The sequence below is a fragment of the Macaca nemestrina genome, chromosome 11 (assembly GCF_043159975.1).
Source record: "Macaca nemestrina isolate mMacNem1 chromosome 11, mMacNem.hap1, whole genome shotgun sequence".
Taxonomy (NCBI): domain Eukaryota; kingdom Metazoa; phylum Chordata; class Mammalia; order Primates; family Cercopithecidae; genus Macaca; species Macaca nemestrina.
In genome coordinates this window covers 99630083-99656739 of record NC_092135.1, presented here as the reverse complement: position 1 = coordinate 99656739, position 26657 = coordinate 99630083, and the positions used below count along the sequence as shown (strand labels likewise).

The 26657-nt window shown below is 43.3% G+C and overlaps 2 protein-coding genes across 5 annotated transcripts in view; both read left to right on the top strand.

The window, feature by feature from the left end:
* Positions 1-1583, top strand: part of LOC105468090 (alsin Rho guanine nucleotide exchange factor ALS2) — an 80568-nt gene extending 78985 nt beyond the window's left edge. For all 4 annotated transcript variants that reach the window (XM_011718048.2, XM_071073191.1, XM_011718047.3 and 1 more), the window contains one exon: positions 249-1583. In XM_011718048.2, coding sequence (XP_011716350.2) covers positions 249-287 — 39 coding nt within the window. In that variant the 3' untranslated portion in view covers positions 288-1583. The remainder of the gene's footprint in view (positions 1-248) is intronic.
* A 102-nt stretch (positions 1584-1685) lies between these two features.
* LOC105468094 (MAGUK p55 scaffold protein 4) overlaps positions 1686-26657 on the top strand; it is a 58262-nt gene continuing 33290 nt past the window's right edge. The window contains exons 1-9 of the mRNA XM_011718059.3: positions 1686-8249; positions 9099-9220; positions 12448-12525; positions 15693-15773; positions 16984-17115; positions 18099-18180; positions 20035-20120; positions 21631-21702; positions 22164-22360. Coding sequence (XP_011716361.1) covers positions 8171-8249; positions 9099-9220; positions 12448-12525; positions 15693-15773; positions 16984-17115; positions 18099-18180; positions 20035-20120; positions 21631-21702; positions 22164-22360 — 929 coding nt within the window. The 5' untranslated portion in view covers positions 1686-8170. The remainder of the gene's footprint in view (positions 8250-9098; positions 9221-12447; positions 12526-15692; positions 15774-16983; positions 17116-18098; positions 18181-20034; positions 20121-21630; positions 21703-22163; positions 22361-26657) is intronic.

The following is a 26657-nucleotide window of genomic DNA, read 5'->3' as shown; positions in this document are numbered from 1 at the left end:
AAACTTTCTTTGTTTTAGAATAAGATGGGAAATGAAAAAATTTTGTCTATACTAATTACAAGTAGGCAAAAGACAGCCACTATATAGGGGAACTAGAAGGGAACGGGAAAAGTGAAATTGGTTAAATCTGTTGGGCCATCAACTGAATTTGTTCATAAGGGATTTTGTTTCTTTAGTCCCATATGCATTGCTCTCTTTATGTAATTTCTTTAAAAGTGAGTTTGAAATTGTTTTGAACTTTTTTCCAGGCATGTTACTACCAGATTCAGCGTGAGAAGCTTAACTAGGCTGCATAACAGCTTGAAAACTGGATTATCTACTACAGAGTGTTATAACACCATCTGGAGTCTTCCTGTAGTGGCAAAAAAGAACAGTGTTGAAATTGGAAAGGACTTTGTGTTATTTAGGTTGTTAGAATGAGCCTTACTAATAATAAGAGCCCTGAGCCAAGATAAAAGGACTGTATAGTTTAAAGGGAGGATTGAAAAGGAGGTAAAAAATCAGATTAGACCAGTTCTTGGCCTATGATAAGTTCTAAAAATACCATTCATCTGCTATTTGAAAAAAGAAGAGGATATCCCTTCCTCCAGTAAAGGGTATGTCAGCTACGTGAAGTTGTAAGAAAAGCTTCCAGTAGAGCTTCTTATATTAAAGAAGTTGATGGATATTTTTGAATTTCTGGTTTGCCTGAATCCACCTGCAGTTACCCCGATCCCTTTGCAAGAACCAGATCGTACTTGAAACTATAGTGACCACACTCTGCCTTCCTGAGTCCCTTCCAGTCATGTGTGCATCATGTTTCTTTGCCAAGGGAGGGGAGAAAGGAGCTTTTAAACTGCAGTTGTAACTTTTTCTAAGCTTTTTCTTTATGGGAGAGGTTCTGTGCAAAACTACCACATCCTGTCCCCGAAATGTGGAATGCATCCAAATAGGAGTCGTCTGCCTCTTGACTAAAAAGAGCATAGGAATTTTGTTTTTGGTTTCTTTATCACGCTACAGAGAGTGAGTACACTGGAATTCAGACACCAACTCTGAGCTGCTAGGAACCTCATTTGTCCATGCACAAACGCTGTATTCCGAGGCCTGTAAATGGCAGCCTGAGGAGGTTTTGCATGCAGGCTGTGTTTTCGAGCAGGACTAACAGTTGGAAAATAAGCAAAAAACTGCATCGATCCCCAGCCTGGTGTTGTTCTTCCCTATACCTCACACTGAACTCAGGATGGGAAGAAAAAAGGAAACAAGCTTTGGCTTTTTCCACCTCAAAAGTATTGTGGCACCTCAACATTTCAGTGTTTTGCTTTTTAAAAAATGCCCTATTGTAAGTTGTTGGTTTATACTGTATAAGTAACACTAGTAGCTGTTTTGAATAACATAGGTGCTCTTCCTCATCTCATCTCCTACACCGTGGTGAGCATACAGAGTGTCCTGATTTATGTTAAGTGACTGAGATGATAATTACTTTTGGAAAAGGATCATGGTTTTTGCTCTACTTTATAATCAAGACAAGTGTTTATTAAAATACTGTTTTGGAATGTTGGCTGTAATGTAACAGCAATTTTCGTAATAAAAGGCATTCATCTTTATGTGGTTGTTTTATGATTATAGAAGAAATGAACAGGGCAGCCTAAAAAATGAAAGGAAACCCACACTTAGTATTTCTGTAGCCCACATTATAATCCATGCCTCTAAATATTGACCTGAGAAGTCCCTCTTCGGTTTTAGAAATCTCTGTCTTTAAAATAAACGTAAACCAATAGTTATAGCACCCTTTCTAGCAAAGAGCAAATTAACTTTCTGATCCCAATAACCCAAGGACATGGGTCTCAAAAGAAATCTATTATTTCTTTGAATAAAAAGCATATTTTGATGGTTACTCTTTATTTTTTTTTCCTCCTAAACAGATTGAGGGAAGGGAAGGTGAGGCTTTAAAATTCTGGTTAGAAACGTTAGATATTATCTCCTAGTTGTAATGTTTTCTCAAGAGGCCTTTCCATCTTGCTGCTGCCTCTACCAGAATGTGCCTGTCCACTGTTGGAAGGGGACCAACCCTTAAAGATCCGTTTATGTTAAATACTTTGCATTTACATTGGAGATTGTTTTGAGTTTCTGAACAAACACGTAAATAACCACATTTGGCTGGTAAAGACAAATTTACAGAATATCTGACTCTGGGCAGGGGTGGATAATATGTGGAAATGGACAAACAAAAACTTTGAGACAAATTGACCCACTGTGAAGTTTTCCAATGATGATAGGCTGTCTCCGTTCTAGGAAAAGCCGTGTTACAATTCATCCTTTTACAGATGAAATTGTTCGGTTACTTTGGATTCTTCCTACTATATGCTTTTCAGATAGCATATTAAAATTATAAATTTTGAAGTGTATTGGAAGAAAAACCCTAAATCTCCAGGCCAATGTTTGTAAATAGAAGTCCCCAGCACTCCTGCAGCAGTTTACAATGATCATTCAGATGCGTGATGAATGCTCACAGCAGCCCAAGGACACAGGTGTTATCCCCATTTCCCCCCATTTTTCAGACAAGCAGTGACCAAGATTTGCTCACTGCCAGAGCTGGGACTCCAGCCCAGAACTTCCCTACTCCCTACTTCTCTAGAAGTCCAGTGCTTTTTGCTACTACAGCTGACAGAGATGTCATTTCATAGCTGGTTATGTATTGAAAGTTCTTAAAAGTGAGTTAAAAATGAAAATCGTATTGAAACAAGTGCTTTTCACAAAATATGCTGTACTCAAAACACAAATGTATCACATTCCCAGCTTGTGCTTTCATCTATGATGGAGAGAGAAGGAAAGCCATGTGTTTCATGTGGGTACAAGGGCTGATGACCCTCTGATAATTGCCATTTGGTCTCTACCTTTTGCCTTGCTGTCAGCAATACCTTCCTCTCCTTTCTGCAATATCCCCTTCCAAATGCTCTTCCCACTGAGCACTCCCTGCAGTATTAAGTTTTCAGATAAAGAAGTAGCTCCTATCTGAGATCGAAAACGCTATTTGTTAGGTTCAGAACAGTGGCTTAGGAGGGGATTGACCAGAAGGTACTGTTTTTGATGGGCTTCTGTTATTAGCCGAAGAGTCTTCAGTTGTTTTCTCACCATAACATGAGAGATTTAATAAGGATCGTAGGATTATTTCTGGTCCCGCCACATTTTTTTTCTTTCATTAAAAATGCTATCTTTTCTTGTGGAATGTCTGTCATCTTGAAATAATCAACAAAAATATTAGTGTTTTCTGCTGTTAACTGTGTGTTAGAAATTTGAGAGAAAATACTAGAATGTAGGTTTGAAAATGATATAAATTAGACTTCAGTTCAAGGAATACTTAAGAAGATTGGTGGCAGGAAAGGCTTGTGAGTAATTTAGTTGTTAGGCTGGGTTAGGCATCTGTGGATTACATCAAAGAGGATGTGCAGAGGTTTTATTGGGAGCAGTGAGGTGACTTTGGCAGCCAACAGGCCACTAGTATCTTCTACTAACGCTTTTGTCTGGATAGGAGCAACATTGCATGTTTACAGTCTTGCAGGTAAGAGACCTTGGCAAATAATCCTCAGTTACCAGAAGATGTATCCTGTAACTGCCTAGCTTGCCTGTCAGTTTTTAATAGCTAAAGATATAAATCTGGGTAATCTAACTCAAATGGCTTAGTTTCATTGTAACTCAAATGATACGGGGAATTTTATGATCTTGAAAGAGCAGGTTTTGCTTTGAGAAGCCATTTCTTAAGTATGGAATAATGAGTTGTCAGGAAGATTGAGTACAGTGGGCATTTGCCATGGTCCTAATCAACAGCATTTGGACCCAGAGGAAGCCAGCTATTTTTGTAGGGGCCATTTCTCATCATTACGTTTTCAAGTGCTTTTTTAGGGTTTGTCTAGTAAAAAGCATTATTTTGAAAAACAAGCATAATAAGGGTAAGGGGTTGTGGCATTTCATAGTACGTTTTTAAAAGCTAATGGAAATACTGATTTTTAAAACAAGATTTAGGACAAATTCCTTAGGAGTCAGTCACACTAATGCATCTTCTGAGTCAAGAACTGGCTATCCTCTCTGTACTCAGTCCAGAATTGCATGTGGTGGGGTGCTTACTTCTTTGCAGAATCAATCAAGAATTCTCACTCTCAAGATAGCAGAACTAGGTAAGTTTCAGCTGACAAATCTGGTGCAGAAGTCATGGAAAGGAAGGCAAGTCTTTTATGAGGCATCCGCATCTTTCAGGACTAGGGAAACAAAAGAGGAAAACTTGATTTTACTGCTTGTTAACTCTACTGAATACCTCTTTGAATGTCAGTTTCCTTATCTGTAAAACAAAGGTTTTGCATTTGGTTATCTCTAAGATCCCCTTCTGCCCCCAGTTTTAAAGTTTGACAGGGAAAGAGGTTTAAGTCACGATACCAGGCCAGGGAGGAAAGGAAGAGAGGGCACAGGCCTCTGGAGTTCAGCTGCCTCCCACATCAGGATTGAAGTTCCAGCTGCTGGCCACTGCCTTGAGGGAGGTGTCAGCCTTTTACTTCTGGATCTTGGCCTCTCCTTGTTCTACCCCTTCCCAACAACAACTGAACATACCAAGTGCTTGCTATGGCCCAAGCACTGCTGCAGGTGAAGCTGCGGCATGAACAAGATTTTAAGCAACAGCTCTGCTCCCCAGGCCCCCTGCAGACAGTATATCTGCAGGAGACAGACACTAAGTGAGCCAATGGATATGATAACTGGCAAAATGAGAAGTGCTATGAGGGAAAGAAGTTGCAACTGTTTTCTTAGCTACCTGGAGGGAGGGAAAATCATTTTCTGGAAGTTTTTTTCTAGGAGTTTTGTCTTGTCTTTGGCTGCCATAACAAAATACCACAGACAGTGGCTTAAACAACAGAAATGTATTTTCTCATACAGTTCTGCAGGCTGGAAGTTGAAGATCGGGGTGCCAGCATGGTTGGGTTTTTGCGAGGGTTCTCTTCCTGGCTTTCAGATGGCCGGATTCTCACTGTGCCATCACCTGGCAGGGAGAGAGAGAACACGTGAACTCTGATGGCTCTTACACAGACACTAATGACATCACGGGGCCTCTACCTCATGACCTTAACTAAACCCAGTTACCTCCCGAAGGCCTCATCTTCAAATACCATCAACGATGGGGATTAGGGCTTCAACATCTGAATTGGGGGTGGGGACACAACCTTCAGTCCACAGTAAATTTGTCATAGGAACCTGAAGATGACCAGGCAAGCACAGTTTTTAGAATTTACATAAGTTGTAGATTAGTGTAATTACTGTTTTTGCCTCTGGCTGAGAAACTTTAGGTCAAAACGAGCCTTTTAGAATATATGAATTAGTTATCTAGGTAACCCTGAAGTTGGCTCTAGATTTATTAGAAGCTATTTTAACTATTGCATTCACTCAAGAAACCACCGCCTATCTGTGAAGCACAGTCTATCCGTAAAGCTCCCTCACAATAAATTCATCTCAGAAATTTGTAGTCTCTCGTGCATGCCCCCAACTGCCGAATGGGTAGGCCTAGCTCAGCACAGTCATTCGGGCATTAAATATGATAGAAATGTGGTCCACTTTAAACAACAGTTGGCTTGTTTAATCTGCACTGCTTCACCAAGGACGTGTGATTTGTGTGATGCTGGAGGGGAACCAATTGTAGGAGTCAGCCTGAGTGTCAGCCTCATCTGTCTACGCTGACTTTTGTCTGCTCTCTGGCAGGCACTCCGTCTCCCTTTTCAATTTTCTACCCTGGAAGTGCTCCCCTCCAGGGAGGAAGATGAGTCAGATTTGCAACTGTGATGCTAAATGATTCAATAGAGGTGAAAACGCAGAACAGAGGAAAATGCATGGTTTAATCGGACTCAGTTGCAAGTGGGCAGGGTAGGTGATGGAGGGCAAGTCAAAAGCATAATGATGTCAAGCTTTGGTAGAACCCAGCAAACTGGAAGACTTCAGGAGGATTGGAAAGGAATGTGTACGGGAAGGTTGTCTGAAATGCCGGGACAGCTTTCTGTGTTGCTCTTCTCACTGCCTTAGAATTTAGAGTCAAAATAGTAATAATCTTTTCTTCTTTTAGATAGCCTTCCTGGCTTCAACCCACAATCTGTCTAGATTCTAGACAGTGGTTCTCAACCCTATCAGAGTCAATACTCCAGTCTTTAACAACTAATTTGAAGAGTTCCTTTTATAACAAAAACCTTAATTTATTCTTTATCGTGCTACTCTAACAATGTTGTTGGTCCCTACCCCTACCGCATACCCCTTGGTGGTTACCATTTTGGTGCACTCTGGGCCCACTCCAGCTGCTAGCCCCTCCAAGCCCCTCTGAAGGTATGCATGTTGCATGCTGGAAGAGCCAGAAATAATGCTCTCTGGGAAGAGGTCTCAACCTGTTGGCTCTCAACAGGGCCCAAGGGAGTGAGGGTATTTATACACCAAATTTGCCATTGGTGTATAAGAACCCTCCTGTTGCCATTGGTGTATAAATACCCTCACTCCCTTGGCCCGTGTTCCCCCGTGGGATTAGGCTCTAGTTGCCCACAGTGGTTACTTCTTGGTAACAACCTATTACTGGCTTTTTCGCCTTCCCTGCCTCAATACCCTACTCCCCATTGTGTATTAAACCTGTGCAAAAATGTCTTGTGTTTACATGTAAAGAAAAGTTTGTGTCTAGATTCAGATAACTACAGGGTTTTTTTTTTGTTTTTCAGTGACATGAAAGTTCAGTGGGACATTTGAAAGTTATACAAGGCATGAGGCGATTCTTCATTGTGTAGGGCAACTTGTAGAAAACTTTGCTTCAAGAGCAGTAGGCATGTTTTCTTTGCCTGTGTTTTCTTAATCCCTTCCTCTCCTATCCTGCTGGCTGAAATGTAGATGTGATGGCTGCAGCTGCAGCTGCCATCTTGGAGCAGGTAGACAGAACCATACTACATCCTAGGGTGGCAGAGCAGTGAGCTGGAAGGAACCTATTCCCTGAGAACTTCATGGAGCAAGGCTGCCCTATTAGTCCTGCATTCTCTCTGTCTCTGAACTTTCACATGAACAAGACTATAAAATACTCTGCTAAGCCAAAATTATTTTGGGTTTCTACTTCTTGAAACTAAATCTACCTAAAGCAATATCAAAAATAAACCTTAAAATAAACATTTCAAACTAATTTTCAAAGACTGGTATTAAATCTGATAGGGTTAAGAAAACTGTCTAGGCCAGGTGTGATGGCTCACACCTATAATCCCAGCACTGAGAGAAGTCAAGGTGGGAAGATTGCCCAGAAGTTGGAGACCAGCCTGGGCAACATAGTGAGACCCCATCTCTACAAGAAGTTAAAAATTAGCTGGGTGTGGTGGCACATACCTGTGGTCCCAGATACTCGAGAGGCTGAGGTGGGAGGATCGTTTGAAACTAAGAGGTCAAGGGTGCATGATATGAGCCATGATCACTGCACTCCAGCCTGAGCAACAGAGTGAGACCCTGTCTCAAAAAAAAAAAAAAAAAAAAAAAAAAAAAAAAAAAAGGAAAAAGAAAACTGTCTAGACTCTATACAGATTGTAGGATTGAGCCAGGAAAACACTCTAGAAATACAATCAAACAAAACAAGAAAACAGATCATTACAGTGTTGTCTCTAAATTCTAAGAGTGTGCCTCAGTAATAACCCATAATTCATGCAATTGTGACCAGACCAGCTAGTTCTTCTATGAAGAACTATAAGGTGCAATGAGAGGAAATTGGGGTACCTGAGTGCAGCTGGTCCACGGAAGACTTTTCTGAGCTCTAGGTAAAGTCAACTGGGTAAAGAGGTGGAAGATAAATAAATATAATAGTTGTCATTTATTTTTTAAAAATGGGTAGGGATGGTTTCCAGGAAATCAATTCTTGTCAAAGGCTAAAAAAATGTTTTAAAACATGGAGTTAGGGGGAGCATTTTATGCAATAGTCATTTTCTCTTCCACGCTGCTGGTGATGGTTAAGAGTAGGCACCACAGGGAAAGACTGTGTTTCATTTGATGTGTATCCCAATGTGTCGCACAGGGCCTGGCTTCTGAGGAAATGCTGTTGAAAATATATTCCAGTGTGCTGAGAGCTGGTGGCCAGTGTGACTGAGTGAGCTGTGTGCCGTGTATTGACCTGCTTCCTACTCCTGAATTCCTTTTGGAAGCTCCGGCAGGGAGGATGATACAGTCAGACAAAGGAGCAGATCCACCAGACAAGAAGGACATGAAGCTTTCTACAGCCACCAATCCGCAGAATGGTATGTGTCACCAGGGCCCCTTTTCTAGACCAGAAAGTAGTATCACCTCTGACACGTGATCAAATCAATAGGCAGGAATCCTGACAGACTTACTGCGATCCCTATGAGGATCTTGTACGTTTTTGGTTGCACTACTGCCCTAACAGTGATAACTTTAAGAGCAAATTTCAAGCCAGGAAGGAAATAAACAGACATGGTGGATCCAAAACCTTTTTTACCCTTACCCGACAATGTTTTATGTAAAACTTAGAACTTCTTAAGATGTTCACATTCAAAATATCACTACAACACTATAAAAATACTGTAAAAAAAAAAAAATAGAACATTCACTAAAATCTGTTTAGACCCTTTAATCAGGAGAATACTGAGCTTTGCATTAAAAACCTCTTGGGAATTAGAATTTTTCAATATCACTCTCAGTAAGAATTTTTTGAGAGGATGAAATGACTCTTATGTTTAGTTAGAGAAAGAGGATACAGAACACAACTAGATAATTTTGGGATAAATGACAGTCTGGTAAGATGGGGGAGGGGAAAGCAATCATTTTCCTTTCATGACGTCTTACATCTGCACATCACGATCTATTATTTTACTCAATGTTAAGAACACTGTGACAAAGCTAGCACCTTCTCATCTTGGGCAAAGAAACTGGGTTTCGGATAGTTGTGTGACTTTGTGATGTTCACAAAGTAAGAGATGGAACAGGGCTTGAAGTCAGATCTTTTGGTCTGAAATCAAGTGTCATTTCCACTCCTGGTGAGACCCCATGGCATGCCCCAGCTGTCTTGAGTTGCCTTTCACATTTACACCTGCACCTGCCACCCCATCTCTGCTCTCTTCCTTTCCTAGGCCTCTCCCAGATCCTGAGGCTTGTGCTGCAAGAGCTGAGTCTGTTCTACAGCAGAGACGTGAATGGAGTGTGTCTCTTGTATGATCTCCTCCACTCGCCGTGGCTTCAGGCTCTGCTAAAGGTGAGTGCTGTTTGCTCGGAAGCCTTTGCTTGCTGAAGGGGTTGTGGGGAGTGTGTATAAAAATGACTGTTTCAGTCCATTCAGGCTGGATAGCTGAATAGTTTATAAACAACAGAAATTGGTATCTCACAGTTCAGGAGGCCAGGAAGTCCAAAATCCAGTCGGCAGCAGATTCAGTGTCTTTTGAGGGCTCCCTCTCTGGTTCATAAATGGTAACTTCTTGCTGTGTCCTCACATAGTGGAAGGGGCTAGCCAGTTCTCTGGGGTCTCTTGTATGAGGGCGTTAATTCCATATTCATGAGGGCAGAATCCTGATGAGCTGTCGGCTCCCAAAGACCTTACCTTTTTTTTTTTTTTCTTTTTTGAGACAGAGTCTCGCTCTGTTGCCCAGGCTGGAGTGCAGTGGCGCAATCTTGGCTCACTGCAAGCTCCACCTCCCAGGTTCACGCCATTCTCCTGCCTCAGCCTCCCAAGTAGCTGGGACTACAGGTGCCCGCCACCACGCCTGGCTAATTTTTTGTATTTTTAGTAGAGACGGGGTTTCACCATGTTAGCCAGGATGGTCTCGATCTCCTGACCTCATGATCTGCCTGCCTTGGCCTCCCAAAGTGCTGAGATTACAGGTGTGAGCCACCGTGCCCGGCTGACAGAGTCTCACACTGTTGTCCAGGCTGGAATGCAGTGGCCTGACCTCAGCTCACTGCAACCTCCACCTCCCGGGTTCAAGCGATTCTCCTGCCTCAACCTCCTGAGTAGCTGGGATTACAGGCACCCACCACTATACTCGGCTAATTTTTGTAGTTTTAATAGAGATGGGGTTTCATCATGTTGGCCAGGCTGGTCTCAAACTCCTGAGCTCAGGTGATCCGTCCGTTTCAGCCTCCCAAAGTGCTGGGATTACAGGCATGAGCCACTGCAGCTGGCCTTACTTTTTCATATCATCACCTGGGGTTGAGGATTTTAACGTGCGTTTTGGAAGTACACGTTCAGATCATAGCAACTACTTACCCAATGATGTCACTTATCAACTGGCAGGAAATTTCAACTTGGAAAAAGTTCTCAGAAGGCAACTCTCAGAGAAGAGCTACACAAACTTCTTAGCTTGGGAAGGAATTAACTTAGGTGGAGAAGAGTACGGTAGCCGCTTCCTTTTCTCCCCACAGCTCTTTTTCTCCCAGAGGCCCCCTGGAATCACAAAACAGCCACCACAATGGTCACTGGCAACACTGTATCAGCTGGCTGCAACCGTTTGTCCTTGCTGCAACTCTGGATACATCAAAATGCTTTTAAAAATTATTTCTCTTTATCTGTTAAAGTTACAAAGTAAGATATCTACAGTTCTGTTTAGGTACGCTAAAATATCTTATTCTGAGAAATTTCTTCTGGCCCCGTGTGATGGCTCACACCTGTAATCCCAACATTTTGGGAGGCTGAGGCAGGTGGATCACCTGAGACCAGCCTGGCCAACATGGTAAAACCCTGTTTCTACTAAAAATACAAAACATTAGCCAGATGCAGTGGCATGCACCTGTAATCCCAGCTACTCTGGAGGCTGAGGCATGAGAATCACTTGAACCTGGGAGGCAGAGGTTGCAGTGAGCCGAAATTGAGCCACCCCACTCCAGCCTGGGTGACAGAGGGAGACTCCATCTCAAAATAAATAAATAAATAAATAAATAAATAAATAAATAAATAACTTAATTAAATAAAATAAAGTTTATTCTTTTTTTAATTTGGCTAAAATTCCATGCACTATACAATAGCATCTAGTAGACAGTAGAAAAATAGATAGTAGATGCTACTACTATAATTTTGCTGTTCTGAACAAATGTTATTAAGAAAGATCCTTTTGAAGTTATTTTTTGGGATGTGGGTATTTCCTTCACTTAAGTGTGAAATGTGGTCCGTCTTATAATGCATGTTAGTATTATACAATAAAAGTGGCAACATCTTTGGCATGAACAAAGAAGTACTCTTCACAGCACTTGTTATAAAACACCTGATTTCTATCAGGCATTTTCCCACAGGATCAGCTAAGATAGGAGTTTTAATTTCATGGTGGGCATTGTCCTTGCTCACCACTGCTAGGCCCTTGGTGAGTCATCCAATCAGCCTTCATCACTTCCAGGTAAACTTGAGTGCGGGCCCTGAGATACAGCAGGGAATCAGCATTATCACAGATCTGGATAGAAAAGGCTGGGGGCTCAGCTGGCCCCTTGGGCCTTATTTCTTCATCTGTAAGAGAAACTCAATTCCTAAAATAAGATCAAGGGCTGCACTGCAGAGCTCAGCAGGCTTTGGTGTCCTCAACTCAACCCTAGATCTTGGTGTGGAAAAAAACTACCAAGGGTCTGCAGAGATGAAGTTGGAATTTTTAAAAAATGAACGTGTATGGAGAATTAGGAGAGGAATGGGAAACTTTGCCCAAAGAGCAAAGTGAAGTACAGAGACGCACATGTAGCACACCTGCCTCTTATTCAGAATCTTCGGTGGCCCTGAGCCATGCAGCTCACATGCTGCACAGGTGCCCAACACAGGGGTCCTCACAGGTGTCTGGTCCCAAAGAGCCCCTGCTTTAAGATGTTCCTTTATGCATCATCTATAAATCCCTATTGGTTTCAGCCCTGGACACCCTACCCTCACTCCGTTTAACAAAAGTAAAAGTTTGAATTTCTACTTTTTTGTTGTTAAGACAGAGTCTTACTCTGTCGTCCAGGCTGGAGTGCAGTGGCACGATCTCAGCTCACTGCAACCTCTGCCTCCCAGGTTCAAGCGATTCTCCGGCCTCAGCCTCCCAAGCAGCTGGAATTACAGGTGCCCACCACTACACCCAACTAATTTTTGTATTTTTAGTAGAGACGGCATTTCACCATAACAGCCAGGCTGTCTCAAACTCCTGACCTCAAGTGATCCGCCCACCTCAGCCTCCCAACGTGCTGGGATTACAAGCGTGAGCCTGGCCTGAATTTCTTTTTATTACTGAAATGCTTGGGGAAGATCAGTTTCCCAGTAGCAGCCAATAATTAAGCCTTTGAAGCATTGGGGCCACCAAATTCGAGTTCATTTATCTTTGGCAACTAGAGGCACAACTTACTAAACACCAACACACACCATGCAGTTCGGCTGTTGGTGCAGTTGCCTGGGGTGTTTCTTCCCTTTCAGAGTCTTCAATCCAAAATGGCAACAGTCGTATTATCAGTATCAATTCCCCCTCCCTTGTCCTGCAGATTTATGACTGCCTCCAGGAGTTTAAAGAAAAGAAACTACTTCCTGCCACACCCCATGCACAGGCGTTATCCTATGAGGTAAGGAGGTTTTATTCCACAGAATAGTAGAGCCCTGATGTGGTGCCATTTTACCCGCATTGCTAGTTCCAATAAATTAAAGGTTCTAAGGAAAAGTTTTATTGATGACTATAAAATAATTTAATATTTTTTAATAAAATAAATAAATAATAAATAATAAATAAATTAAATAAAATAATCTGATAATTTTTTTTGAGACGGAGTCTTGCTCTGTCACCCAGGCTAGAGTGCAGCAATCTTGGCTCACTGCAACCTCCGCCTCCCGGGTTCAAGCTATTCTCCTGCCTCAGCCTCCCCAGTAACTGGGATTACAGGTGCCCACCACTGCATCTGGCTAATTTTTGTATTTTTAGTAGAGACGGGGTTTCACCATCTTGGCCAGGCTAGTCTCGAACTCCTGACCTCGTGATCCACCCGCCTTGGCCTCCCAAAGTGCTGAGATTACAGATGTGAGCCACCACGCCTGACCTAATAAATGTTTTTAATTGAACTTTAATATAAGGAAGAACTGGCTGGATATCTCCCCAAATTAAAACACTTCCCCACCACCACCACCTACATCATTTTTAGCATGTGTCCATTTCTTTCTTTGTTCCTAAATCTTGTACTCTATTTACCCTACAGAAACAGGGTACTGTTATAGTAATAATTCTCAGATTTACATCTCTAGCCTGGAGATTTCCCCCCAAATTCCAGTCTCAAATATCCAACTGCCTCCTCTCCATCTTACTTGGATGTCTAATGGACTCCTCCAAGTTCACATGTTCCAAACTGAGCTCCCGATCTTCCTCACCTGCCAATCACCCCCACCCACTCTTCTGGGAGGCTTTTCTATCTCAGAAATGACACCTGTGTTCTTGCAGTGCTCAGGCCAGAATCTTAGGGGTCATTTTGACTCTCTTTCTCTGATACCTCACACCCAATCAGATAGCAAATCCTCTCAGCTCTACTTTCAAAATATATCCAGGATCTCACCAAAATATATCCAGGATCTCACCACTCCATACCATCATCATCATCTCTTACATAGAGAATTGCAAAATCGCCTCCTGCCTGGTCTCCGGTGTCCACTCTTGCTCCCCTATAGTCTACTCTCAATGCAGCAACCAAACATATCCTCTTTGAAAGCAAGCCAAATCATGTCACTTCCTCACTAACACCCAAACCCTTCAAATGACTTCCCATCTCAGAGTAAACACCAAAGATTTTTTTTTTTTTTTTTCCCAGAGTCTTGCTCTGTTGCTTAGGCTGGAGTGCAGTGGCAAGATCTCAGCTCGCTGCAACCTCTGCCTCCTGGGTTCAAGCGATTCTCCTACCTCAGCCTCCCAAGTAGCTAGGACTACAGAAACCCACTATGCCTGGCTAACTTTTGGTAAACACAGGGTTTCACTGTGTTGGCCAGGATGGTCTCGAACTCCTGACCCTAAGCCATCCACCCGGCTTGGCCTCCCAAAGTGCTGAGATTACAGGTGTGAGCCACCATGCCTAGCCTAAACACCAAAGTTCTTACATAGCCAAACACTATCAAGCTGCTGTTACCTCTTTGACTTCACACTTAATGCTTTCCCCATTCACTCTTCTCCAGCCACCTTGACTCCTTGTTGTTGTTTAAATTCATCGGGCTAGGTGCGGTAGCTCATGCCTATAATCCCAGCACTTTGGGAGCCTGAGGCAGGCAGATCACTTGAGCCCAGGAGTTCAAGACCAGCCTGGCCAACATAGCAAAACCCCATCTCTCCTAAAAATACAACAACAACAACAAAAATTAACTGGACGTTGTGGTGCATGCCTGTAATCCCAGCTACTTGGGAGGCATGAGAATGGCTTGAACCCAGGAGGTGGAGGTTGCAGTGAGCTGAGATCACACCACCGCACTCCAACCTGGGTGACAGAGTGAGACTGTGTCTCAAAAAAAAAAAAAAAAAAAAAAAAAATCATCAGACATGCTTCTGCCTGGGGCCCTTTGCACTCGCCATTCCCTATGTCAGCAAAGCTCTTGCCCAGGTATCCACCTGATTTGTCCCTCATCTCCTTCCAGTCTCCACTCAAATGCCACCTTCTCAGTGAAGCTTTTCCTGGTCACCTATCTAAAACTGCATCCCCTCTTAGCACTCCCTAGCCACCTTCCCTGGTTTATTTTTCTTCTTAACACTTGTCACCATCAAACAAAACTATTTTACTTACATTTTCATTTGTTATCTGTGTCTCCTCCCTAGAGTGTAAATTCCGTGAGATGGAGATTTTTGTCAGCCGCTACTGTTTTCACAACACCTAAAACAGCACCCAGCACATAGTAGTGTTAGTAAATGTTTGCCAAGTGAATGAATAGATATAATCGATTTTATTATTTATTGCCCAAACCATATTAAAAGAAACAGCAAAAAAGAAAGAAAAAACTTCTACTCTCAATTCCAGTAATCAACAACTCAAATTGTTCTCAGTTGTCCACAGGAAAACACGTATATAATATTTTATTCAGTTGAAATCCCAGTGAATGGAGGTAAACCTTTGTAAACTGCTTGTTTTCATTTGACTGTAGGTAATGGGGCTGACTAAAGTCTTGAAAGGTCTTATGTCCTCTGAAAGCAGGTCTACGCCTAAACCACAGCAGAGAGATCAGAATTTTTTTCTGCTTAGCACTTTTTATTGTAACAAGTATTAAAACTGCTAATCAACTGATACTCTAAAAGATAAATTATGATTCCCATTTTCTATTTGAAGAATGGAGCATCCCATGGGATTAAGCTCTTTGAGTTCTCCAGGTACGTTCCTAGAGAAACTCATACAGCTTCATAAGCCTGCAAAGCATTGACATCAGCAAACAGCTATTATATTTTAGAGGCACTAGAGGAAAAATGCCTTGGTTCATATGCTATTACCAAATTGGTACATCCTCCATGCCTATGTGCCAGGACTGGGGCATTGGGTTTAGATCCATCTCAAATCTTGAATTCTATTTGTTATATTAAAGTAGCAATTTTAATGAATAAAGAAGGATGGTAGGCTTTAATGGATGGCTTTAAAGATGAAAAAGAAGGCTCCAATAATAACTTTTTAAAGGTCAATATCATGTTAGTCAGTATATATGTTATCCAGCCAGGGTGAGGTTACGTAGGTGATAAAGATTTTTTAAAAAATTTCATAATGTATGTTTTTCCATGAACCAGGTAGTGGAGTTATTACGTGAAACCCCTACTTCCCCTGAGATCCAAGAGCTGAGACAAATGCTCCAGGCTCCACACTTTAAGGCAAGTGCCTGCTAAAATAGAAAAGACGTCCCCATCTGGCACATAGACAAAGTTGGGAAGGAGAAATATATGTGATGGAAAATGTTCTCTCTGAATAATGTTCTATTACTGCACATGGGGACTGACCAACAGATTGTACTTAAATATGTGGGACTCAGATGTGACTAGCTCAGTGTTGTCAATCATGCAGCCAAGCCTGCTGTGTTTATGAGGAGGCATCCAGAACTTTCCATGGTGTTTTGTTTCCCCTACAAAGCTATTGCCCATCTAAAAATCTTGGGTAGCAAACAGGGAACATTCTAGTTTTAGAGAAATACCTTCATGCTTCCTTTCCAAAGTGAGACTATTTTAAGTTTTAGATAATGTGTGTGAAGGTATTTAGAATATACAGTATAATGATGATTATCCCGGTGAGAGGGTTTATGAAGAACATTTGATTGCAGAACAGAAACCTATCTCTTAGTACTTAGAGATTTGAGACCAATTTATCAATAAATTAGAACTTTAAGAGAATGTCTGCATTTGGAGTGCTGAAATTATAGTTCACAACACAACCACCAGTCATCAAATATCCTCAACGGCACACACTACTTAGAGAATTTTCTGAGTTCCAACTAAATTCTGTCTACCAATCTCAGGGCAGCAAAGTGACAGCTTCCCCACCCCGTGAAATAAAGAATTTAACCTAATGGGCTAGTCAAAGAAACTCTTTGATCATAGCTTATGATCAAAGATCATAGCTTGATCATACGAACTTTTCATTCTGTACCACGAGCGCTTGAGTGTTACTAACAAATTAAACCAGCAAGATATTTTGATTACTGCCCTTCATTCTACCTTAATTAGGGAAAATACTATAAAAGTTATTTTGTAGTTCAAACTCCACAGGGGCATCACAGATTACATGGGCTGCCAGGAAATAAGAATGTCGTGGCATAATACATTTTAGCAGAAATGAAAGAGTGTATTGTGCATTGCTTAACCTCTCTGTGCCTTATTTCCTTATCTGCAAATTGAGGACAATTAATGTACCTGCCTCATAGAATTATTGTGAGGATTGGATTAATTCATATAAAATGCTTTGCACTGTGTCTGGCATGTCTGTATTGATGTTTGTTGTTGTTGTTGTGTCTTAGTATTGAGTCACTATCTTCTAGAGGGCCTTGGCCCATGTGTGACATCTGCTCACCTTTTCCTTCCCTGTGCCCAGGCCTTGCTCAGTGCCCATGACACGATAGCTCAGAAAGATTTTGAACCCCTTCTCCCTCCGCTGCCAGATAATATCCCTGAGAGTGAGGAAGCAATGAGGATTGTTTGTTTGGTGAAAAACCAACAGCCCCTGGTAAGGAAATCATTTTTTATATTTCCATTTAGGATATGCTTAGGTTAATTGTGAACCAAATTATATCTAGTGGTTACTTGGGCAGTAGTCTTCCCTGCGATCACATATACAGTGATAATAACAGCTGTCAACTCTACAGGTTTTGCCTGTGGTTTCAAACATATTACATGTCATGGTGTTTTCTCTAAGGAAAGATTTCAGCTTAGTGTTTTTCTTTTGTGAAAAGTAAGATGAGATTTATAAGACATTTTTGTGAGAAATAAGACGTACATATTTTATTTTAATATTCGGGCTGGGCGTGGTGGCTCATGCCTGTAATCCCAGCACTTTGGGAGGCCGAGGTGGGCGGATCACGAGGTCAGAAGATCGAGACCATCCTGGCTAACACGGCAAAACCCCGTCTCTACTAAAAATACAAAAAATTAGCCGGGCGTGGTGGCGGGCGCCTGTAGTCCCAGCTACTTGGGAGGCTGAGGCAGGAGAATGGCGTGAACCTGGGAGGCAGAGCTTGCAGTGAGCCGAGATTGTGCCACTCTGCTCCAGCCTGGGCAACAGAGCAAGACTCTGTCTCAAAAGAAAAAAAATGTGGCTTTCTGATCTATGCGTGTATTTTACTCAATTCCAATGCATTTGCCTATCTCCTCCTATAATAATGAGAATCTAAGGAAGGCATTCATTTGATTTTCTAAGAACAGTCCCTCTAATTAGGTTTTAATCGTGGGAGGTTTCTGTATCTTTGGAATAATCTAAATATTCTTTTATGTTTATGTGGTTGGAATGAGACTGCTGGAAGCCAAAGTTGAATGGCCTTTCCTTTGTGATGGCAGGCTATGACTGCCAGGCCACAGGGCACTGTGTAGCCCCTCTGTCCTGGTTGGCATGAATAACCTCGTTTGAAAGACCAGAGCTGCACTGATTGAGGGAAGCCACCTGAAAAATGGTCATGTTAGGTAACAGAGGGATCACGTCTATTCTCTCTTCAGGGAGCCACCATCAAGCGCCACGAGATAACAGGAGACATCTTGGTGGCCAGGGTCATCCACGGCGGGCTGGCGGAGAGGAGTGGTAAGCTGGAGCAGCCGGGATCGAGTGCTACCAGAAAAACGGGAAACCCTTGACTGTTTAGGCTTCTTTCCAGAGAAATCCCTCTTTCTTAACTTGGTTCAGGGCTTTAGTGAGTTCCGTTGCTTGGATAGAAGCAGTAAAGAAAGAAGAAACAAATATTCCAAAGAATCTTACTCTGCTCCTTCACTGAGTCCTTCGCATTCTAGGTACCACATTAAAGCCATTCTCATGGCAACCTCAAAGGTAAGTATTATCATGCCATTGTATAGATGAGGAAACTGAGGCTCAAAGAGATTACGAAACTAACTTGCTCAAAATTACACCGTTTGAGTCAGGATTCAAATACAGATCTGCCTGGCTCTATATTCCCACCTTTTCCTCTGCACTCTGTCCTTCTACTTTCAGAAAGGCATAGCTCTTTCCCATCTTGAAATGCCTTTTGCTCACACTTTCTACCAGTTAACCAGGTTTTCATCCTTTCACTGCTGTCCTTCTTTAAACTTTTTTTTCTTTCTTTTTTTTTTTTTTAGACACGGTCTCACTCTCACTCAGGTTGGAGTGCAGTGGTGTGATCATGACTCACTGCAGCCTCAGCCTCCTGGGCTTGAGCAATCCTTCCACCTCAGCCCCCCAGTAACTGGGACCACTGGTGCACACTACCATGCCCAGCCAATTTTTCTATTTTTTGTTGAGATAGGGTCTCACTAGGTTGCCCAGGCTGGTGTCAACCTCCTGGGCTCAAACAATCCTCCTGCCTTGGCCTCCCAGAGAGAGCGTTGGGATTACAGGCATGAGCCACCACACCTGGCTACTGTTGTGTTTCTTAAATGAGTGATTCTATACATCCTTGCTACCCCGAAGCCCTAAAACCTGGCACATGCTTTATACTTCAACATTCTCATTGTAAATACCAAGGATTTCCTAGTTGCTAAGTCCATTGGCCTTCCTTCCTCCTCAGTTTTGTGTGTGTGTGTGTGTGTGTGTGTGTGTGTGTGTGAGAGAGAGAGAGAGAGAGAGAGACAGTCTCACTCTATCACCTAGACTGGAGTGTAGTGGGGCAATCACAGCTCATTGCAACCTCTGCCTCCCAGGTTCAAGCAATTCTCCTGCCTCAGCCTCCAAAGTAGCTGGGATTACAGGCGTGTACCACCACCCCAGCTAATTTTTTTTGTATTTTTAGTAGAGACGGGGGTCGTCATGTTGGCAAGGCTGGTCTCGAACCTCTGGCCTCAAGTGGCCCAACCACCTCGACCTCCCAAAGTGCTAGGATTATAGGCATGAGCCACCACACCTGGCCCCTCCTCAGTTTTATTTCCAGTTCTTGACCACATCTGATGCTGTTGACACCTTTCTTGAATTTTTTTTATCATCCTTGGTTTCTGTTCTGTGACATCATTCTGCTGCTTCTCTCAACTGTCTGACAACTCCACTGTTTTACCTCACATTTCTCAGGTCTTAACTTAAACCCCAAGTTTCTCCACATTTTCCCTTTTGAAGAATACCTACCCCATTTTCTTTTTGTCATTGACTTACGACCCTGACATCTTTGTTTTTAGTGCTATTTTCTTACCAGTGTTCTGGTTCCATTTTACAACATCAGACTAGCAAAAATAAAAGTATTACCATCAGTCAATGCCAAGTATTTGTGACAAGGTAGAAAAATGGACTGCTCACACATTTCTGGGGGCGACGTAAGCTGGAATAACCAGTTTTCTTTTCTATTATTATTTCATATTAAACACTTTTAGAGCATGCTTGGATTAGTGAGTTTGTTAAATAACTATTGAGGTAGCTACTGCTATTTTTATCCTACTTCTTTGTGTCTGTCTTTGTTTTGTGTTACTGTCTGCCTAGGGTTGCTCTATGCTGGAGACAAACTGGTAGAAGTGAATGGAGTTTCAGTTGAGGGACTGGACCCTGAACAAGTGATCCATATTCTGGTAAATCTTTTTGCTTTTTTGTTAATGATTTGTATAAATGCCAAGGCTGAACTGGGCCCATCAAGCCTGTGTGTGTGCACTGGGATGTACCGGGGACTTGAGTTCTCTTGGCAGCTTTCTCCCTCCAGGCTCCCGGACCTTGTCTGTCACCCATGTCACTTCCTGACCTCCCTCCTCTACCCTGAGAAGTTCTGGTCCTGGCTGGAAAACTCCCCTTCCCAAGTTGCTCCTTCCTTCTTCAGCCATGGGAAGACTGCCAGGGCCCCTAGCCCAGCTCCCTCATCACCTGGTTTGCTCCATTGGAGACTGAGCCTGGGGTGGACACAGTGAGACTTTGTAGGAGAATCTGAACCTGAGCAAACCACTCCTTCCCCCACTAACACTTTTCTACAGCTGAAATGTTTAACATCTTCCTGGAGGGCAGCTTTGGGAGAATAAAGGAGTCACCAGACAGCAGCATACAGGGAGGGGACATCCTTGGTGACCCGCCACTGTTCTTGTGGTTGGAGCTAAGGATTGATAACCTGATTCATGAGCATTTGCTCTCCCTCAGGTTCCTATTCCTGCCCTTCAAACCATTCCCTGAATCGCAGTTCAGCTGTTAATAGTCATAGCAGCATGCCCCTCCCACCTCCCCCCCATGCACAGCCCAGGTGTGGGGACTAGGTTGATTACTATTACAATATACTGGATAGATCAGTGGTTCTCAAACTGGGTTCCTGCCAGGATTTCATAGCAGTGGCTTAGAGAGTGAGGTGAGGAGTGGTGCTATGAGACAAGCACCTAAATCCTTTGTAAGACACTGCTGCAAGATTCTGTGTGGTGTAGAAGGTGCTGCAAAGGAAGCTTGAAGTACTGGAAATCACAGATATGCATGGCTTCTACCCCCTGGTGCCAGCTGTGATGTTGCCCAGGACAGTGGGATTATGAAATTCCTGAGTACAAACAGGGTCTTAATCTCTGTATGTTTAATGCCCGTCACAGTGCATGTAACAGGAATTCTTCCTTCCCCCAGTCTGAGAGCTCCCTATTTCCACCATGAGTTTGGAAAGTTGTCAGTTCTCCCAGAAAACTTAGGAGCCCCTCTTCTTCCCCATCAGACTGGGGTATCTGGTGTAGAAACAGGCATTCAGGAAATATTTACTGAGTAAGGACATAAGGAGGGAAATTCAGATGGAGATCCTGTCCCTCCCTAGGGCCTGGGTGAGGAAGACCTTGATAGGTGGGGTGTTTCTGTTTCAGTGTGGGGTGGGAGGGTCCCTGGAAGAGGCCACCTCAGTGTGGCTTTTAACAGACCAGTGACCCCAGAACCCCACAGCAGGGCAGATGTAGAGGTAATTTGCTTCCTAATTTCTATTTCTGGATGGTGACAGCTGCAGAGCCCTTGAGAAAGGCTCTTGGGGGATGTCACCATGAGACCTGGATACATTGCACTGTAACTCTGTCTACCGAGCCCCAGTAACCCTGCTAGCTCCACGATTGCCATCCTTTCTCCTCTCTCATTTTCCAGGCCATGTCTCGAGGCACAATCATGTTCAAGGTGGTTCCAGTCTCTGACCCTCCTGTGAATAGCCAGAAAATGGTAAGAATTTACTGAGTCTTCAATCTCACACACAGTAAATCCCCAAGTAACAGCAACTAAATATGATGCATAATAATCCTATCCTTTGTACTGTGTTGGACCTGGGCTCAAGACTGTGTTGGGTATTTTTCAATACTGATGGCCCAAGAAGCAAAATGAGTAAATGAGTACAGTATAAGGAGATGGGATACTAAGAAGTCAAGAAGCAACATCAAAAATTGTGAACATTTGAGCTTGAACTTCTCTAAGCTAAGAGATTCTGTTCCCAAAGATGCTTTTTATCATGGTACTTAGGCTCAGGAGGCAAGTTCTCTTTTTTGGTGAGGGTGGAGAGGAAAGATAGGAGTAGCAGGTCGGGGAGTGGGAGAAATGGTTTTAAGTCATGATGGCCCATGGGCAAGGGTTCTTCAGATGGCACCATTAGGCACGTTCTGATAGCATCATTATGCACCTGCCATCAGGTGTATGTTCGTGCCATGACTGAGTACTGGCCCCAGGAGGATCCTGACATCCCCTGCATGGACGCTGGATTGCCTTTCCAGAAGGGGGACATCCTCCAGATTGTGGACCAGAATGATGCCCTCTGGTGGCAGGCCCGAAAAATCTCAGACCCTGCTACCTGCGCTGGGCTTGTCCCTTCTAACCACCTTCTGAAGAGGTAAGGAACGTCAGCACTCCTGTACTCAGGGCTGAACCAAAAGGAAACAAAATGTTTTTCTTGGGCTTCTGTTACCACAGTTAAGATGAAATAAAGAGGGACAAGCAGATGAATGAGCACACACACACACTGGTTTATATATCCAAATGTCAACTTATTGATAAATACTAAGCATCTTAAATACGAAGGAGACGAGAATAATCATATCAGCTAGAAAACAGGGAAAAGTCTTGGGAAACTAAATTAAACTTAAAAAGTTCTATGGCCTGAATGTTTGTGTCCCCTCCAAAATTCATATGTTGAGACCTAATCCCCAGTGCAATAGTATTAAGAGGCGGGGCCTTCAGCAGGTGGTTAGGTCATGAGCACTCTGCCCTCATGAATGGGATTAGTACCCTTATAAAAGAGGCCTGAGGGAGCTTATCTGCCCCTTCCACCTTGGGAGGACACAGCTAAAAGCTGCCATTTATGAGTCACGGAGTGGGCCCTCCCCAGACACTGCATCCACTAGCTCCTCGATCTTGGATGTCCCAGCTTCCAGAACTATGAGCAAATACATTTCTGTTGTTTATAAGTGACCCAGTTTACTGTACTTTGTTATAGAAAACTGCACAGACTAAGACAAAAAAGGATTCATCTTTCAAGGCTCAGTTGAGACCTCAGTTACTAAATTTCAACCTACCACCCTCACCTTATGTTACTGAGGTTTGATGAGCTACCAAGGGAGGGCGTACAAATAGAAAGAAGCAGCAGTCCCAGGCTCAGCCACTGTTAAGAGATCAGGAAGGAAAAATGGAACCAGCAAAGGATATTGGGAAGGAATGACCAGTGAGGCAGAATGAAAATCAAGACTGTATGGGGTCCTCATCAGCTATAGCACCTTCTGCTAAGAAGGCTGAGAATTGACCATTGGATTTAGCAGTATGACAGTCATTAGTGATCTTAATAAGAGCAATTTCAGTGGAGAAGTGGGGCCAAAATCCTCATTAGAGTGGGATTTGAAGAAATGGATGAGCATGGGAAACTCTTTGAGACATTTTGGGATAAAGCAGAGCAGAACAACGGAGAAATAGCCAGAGGGGAGAGTGGAGTGGTGTGAGCAAAATGTTTAGATGCTGTAAGTACTGGGAGTCATCCACCAGGGGAACATTTTGATGATATGGGAGAAGGAGAAGAGAATTGCTGTTGTCGATGTCTTTGAGCGGGCAGAAGGAGATATGCTTTAGTATCAAGAAGAGGGCTTGGCCTGCCCTGGGATCATAAACAGCTCATCCTTAGAAATGGTACCACAAGGGAAGGCAGAGTATGGGGCACAGCTGAGCATGCAGCATATGGCAGGCGCTTGTGGAAGTTCTCTCCTAACTGTTATTTTCTCAGTGAAATGAGGAACCATAAGCAGAGAGCAGGGTGGGGAAGGAGGCATTGGGAAGGAGAGAATAGAAAGCTTGAAAAGTTTCCATGCGAGTTGGAGACAAACAGATTAGGTAAACACAGTGTGATCAGCATTCAGGGCCCTCTTAAGTTAAAGGTCACACATCTGAAGTGCTTCTGGGGTGCGGGTCCAGATTAGACGGAGGGTTGGATTTAGCAGCAAATCAAGAGGGGGCCAAGAGACAGATGATAAGGATGGAGTGTGACATGTAAGCTGCTTAGGAGGGAGATGAGGAAATGAAACACGTGAGGATTGGTGAGAAGGAAGTAAGATCAATGGATTGCAGGTCTTTATGAGGTCAACAGTGTATTGGGGCTGGGAAGATGGGAGGTGTTAGTAGGAGAAAGGGATACTGGAGGTTAAAATTAAGGAGAGATTGTTGTTGTCGGTACTGATGAGGTCTTGGGTATAACAATGGGAGGAGGTGGCTGGGGTTGAATGAGTGAAAGGTTATTGGAAAAGAGGAGATCAAGCACCCACTAGGCCAGCGTGCTGAAAGGGACATTTGTATGTGTGATAAAATCATTGAGAACTGTGACAGAACAGTGTTGAGACCTAAGAGCGAGCAGGAGTGAGCTGGTGATGGCTACCAGAAAAGTAGTGGGATGATATTCAAAGCTGGGGGCTCCTAGGAAAAGGAAGAATAATCTGGAAATGGCAGTGAGAAGCAAGGACACACCCCCACCTCCAGGCCCAGTGGAAGGAAGGCTATACACAGGGATGTGCTGGAGCCATCTGAGCCATCTCCTCACACACCCACGTTCGGTGAAGACGGGGTGGTAGCTTGAAATCAGCCACCGTGAGAGCATCAACACTGCAGAAATCAGCAGAGGCTCCGAGTCAGGGCTCCCATCCCCCAGAGCTATTTCACCAGCACCGCACTGGGAGTGGGAGAGGAAACATCCCCCTCTTGAAGGCTGCAGGGGAAGCAGGCTGCAGGGAGAGCTAGGCTGCAGTTAGAGTAAGAAGAAAGGGCTCAAGGAAGAGGCTGAGATCTAAGAGAGTTTGCTGAAGATTTGCTGTGAGTTCCAGAGGGCGTGGGTGGCTGGCAGGGGTCTTATAGGGATTAAAGCACAGGGGATAAGGGGTGACCTGAGCTTGGGGGCTGAAGGACATGAACAGGGATAAAGGCCTAATGAGATTAGTCCTCATGGTTTCAGGTCAGAAAGTGGTGAGGGGGGACCAGCAGGGGTCTTGCAAGGAGCACACAAAACCCAATTATGGGTTTATTGGGGGAGCACACACAAATAAAGGATGATAGGAAGTTCTTATGCTGCTTTTAGTCATTGCCACATGAAAACCTAATATTAAAATAAGAAATTAAACAATTTCATTTAGAAGCAATATGTCAATAGCAGAGTCTACACAAATGTCTTGTTGGGGACGGAATGATGGAAGGCACCTCGGGTTCTCCTGAATCTCATTCAGAAAACCAGGAGGCACATGGGAGGACTGGAGGAGGGTGTCGAGATTAAATCCACTGCCGCGTCTGCACAAGAGGCCTGTCAGAAGCACAGGCTGATGTGGCTTTTGAGAAGTCAGTATCTCCGAGCCTCAATAAATGGGGTCTTTGATATCTACAAACAATTTTTCTCCCTTCCCATTTCTCCAACTTTGCTGTGAGTAAAAATGAGCTGGGTATTTTGTAAAATACAGATTCCCTGGCTCTGCCCTCCCTTCCCTGATTCAATAGATATGGACTGAGCCAGGAATCTGCATCTTCACCAAGCACCTCAGGTGCTCAGGGTAAGTGGTATGAAGAGCAGCATTGTGCTTAAGAATAATGAATGAGCGCATAAAATATTTTTTATGCTCTTTATAAGAGTGACAGATTTGAATGCAAGTAGCTGGGGGGGGTTGTTTTTGTTTTGCTTGTTTGTTTGTTTTTACTTTCAACAGGTAGAAAATTTACATCTGATTTTAGAAAACAGTAAAAGAGTGAGGAGGAAGGCTTCTCCAAAAAGGGCATATTGGTGGAAAATAATACCCATCTAAAGGAGTTTGGAATGACTATATTGCAAATTGGGGGAGTTAGAGCTGATGCTTTGTACCAGAGTAGCAAATATTTTTGGCAAGTGGACATGACTTTCCGGTGAGAGGCCCCATTCTGCTGGAGTTTCCACCAGAGGGAACATGTGAAGATGTTAGGATATCATTTTGTAAGAATAAAAAACCGAGAACTCCCAGAGGAGAAAGGCAAGGGTAAAGCCTAGAGAGGAAGCTGACAGAGAATGAGAGACACAGAGACAGAGATAGAGAGAGATCAGACTATCCGGTAATTAACCATGAAGTAGCCAAGGAAAGGTACAGAAGGTTAAAAAACAGGAAACACAATATTAAAGAGTTCATCACCTAACTCGGAATCAAGAATCTTGGCTCTGGCCTGCATGTGCTGTGAATTAAAGTACCTTAATTATGCAGAGAATATTTCTGGAAGAATGCACAAGAAACTGAGCAGAAGGAAAGGAAGAAGCCTTACTTTTTTTTTTTTTTTTTTTGAAATGGAGTCTTGCTCTGTCACCAGGCTGAACTGCAATGCCGTGATCTCAGCTCACTGCAGCCTCGGCCTCTTGGGTTCAGGCGATTTCCCTGCCTCAGCCTCCAGAGTAGCTGAGACTACAGGTGCGCACCACCACACCTGGCTAATTTTTGTATTTTTAGTAGAGACGGGGTTTCACCATGTTGGTCAGGCTGGTCTCGAACTCCTGACCTCAGGTGATCTGCCGACCTCGGCCTCCCAAAGTGCTGGGATTACAGGCATGAGCCACCACGCCCGGCCTACTTTTTTATACTGTTAAGATTTTTACTGTGTGTATGTGTTATCTCTTCAAATAATTAATAAATGAATTAATGAATGCCCTGCAT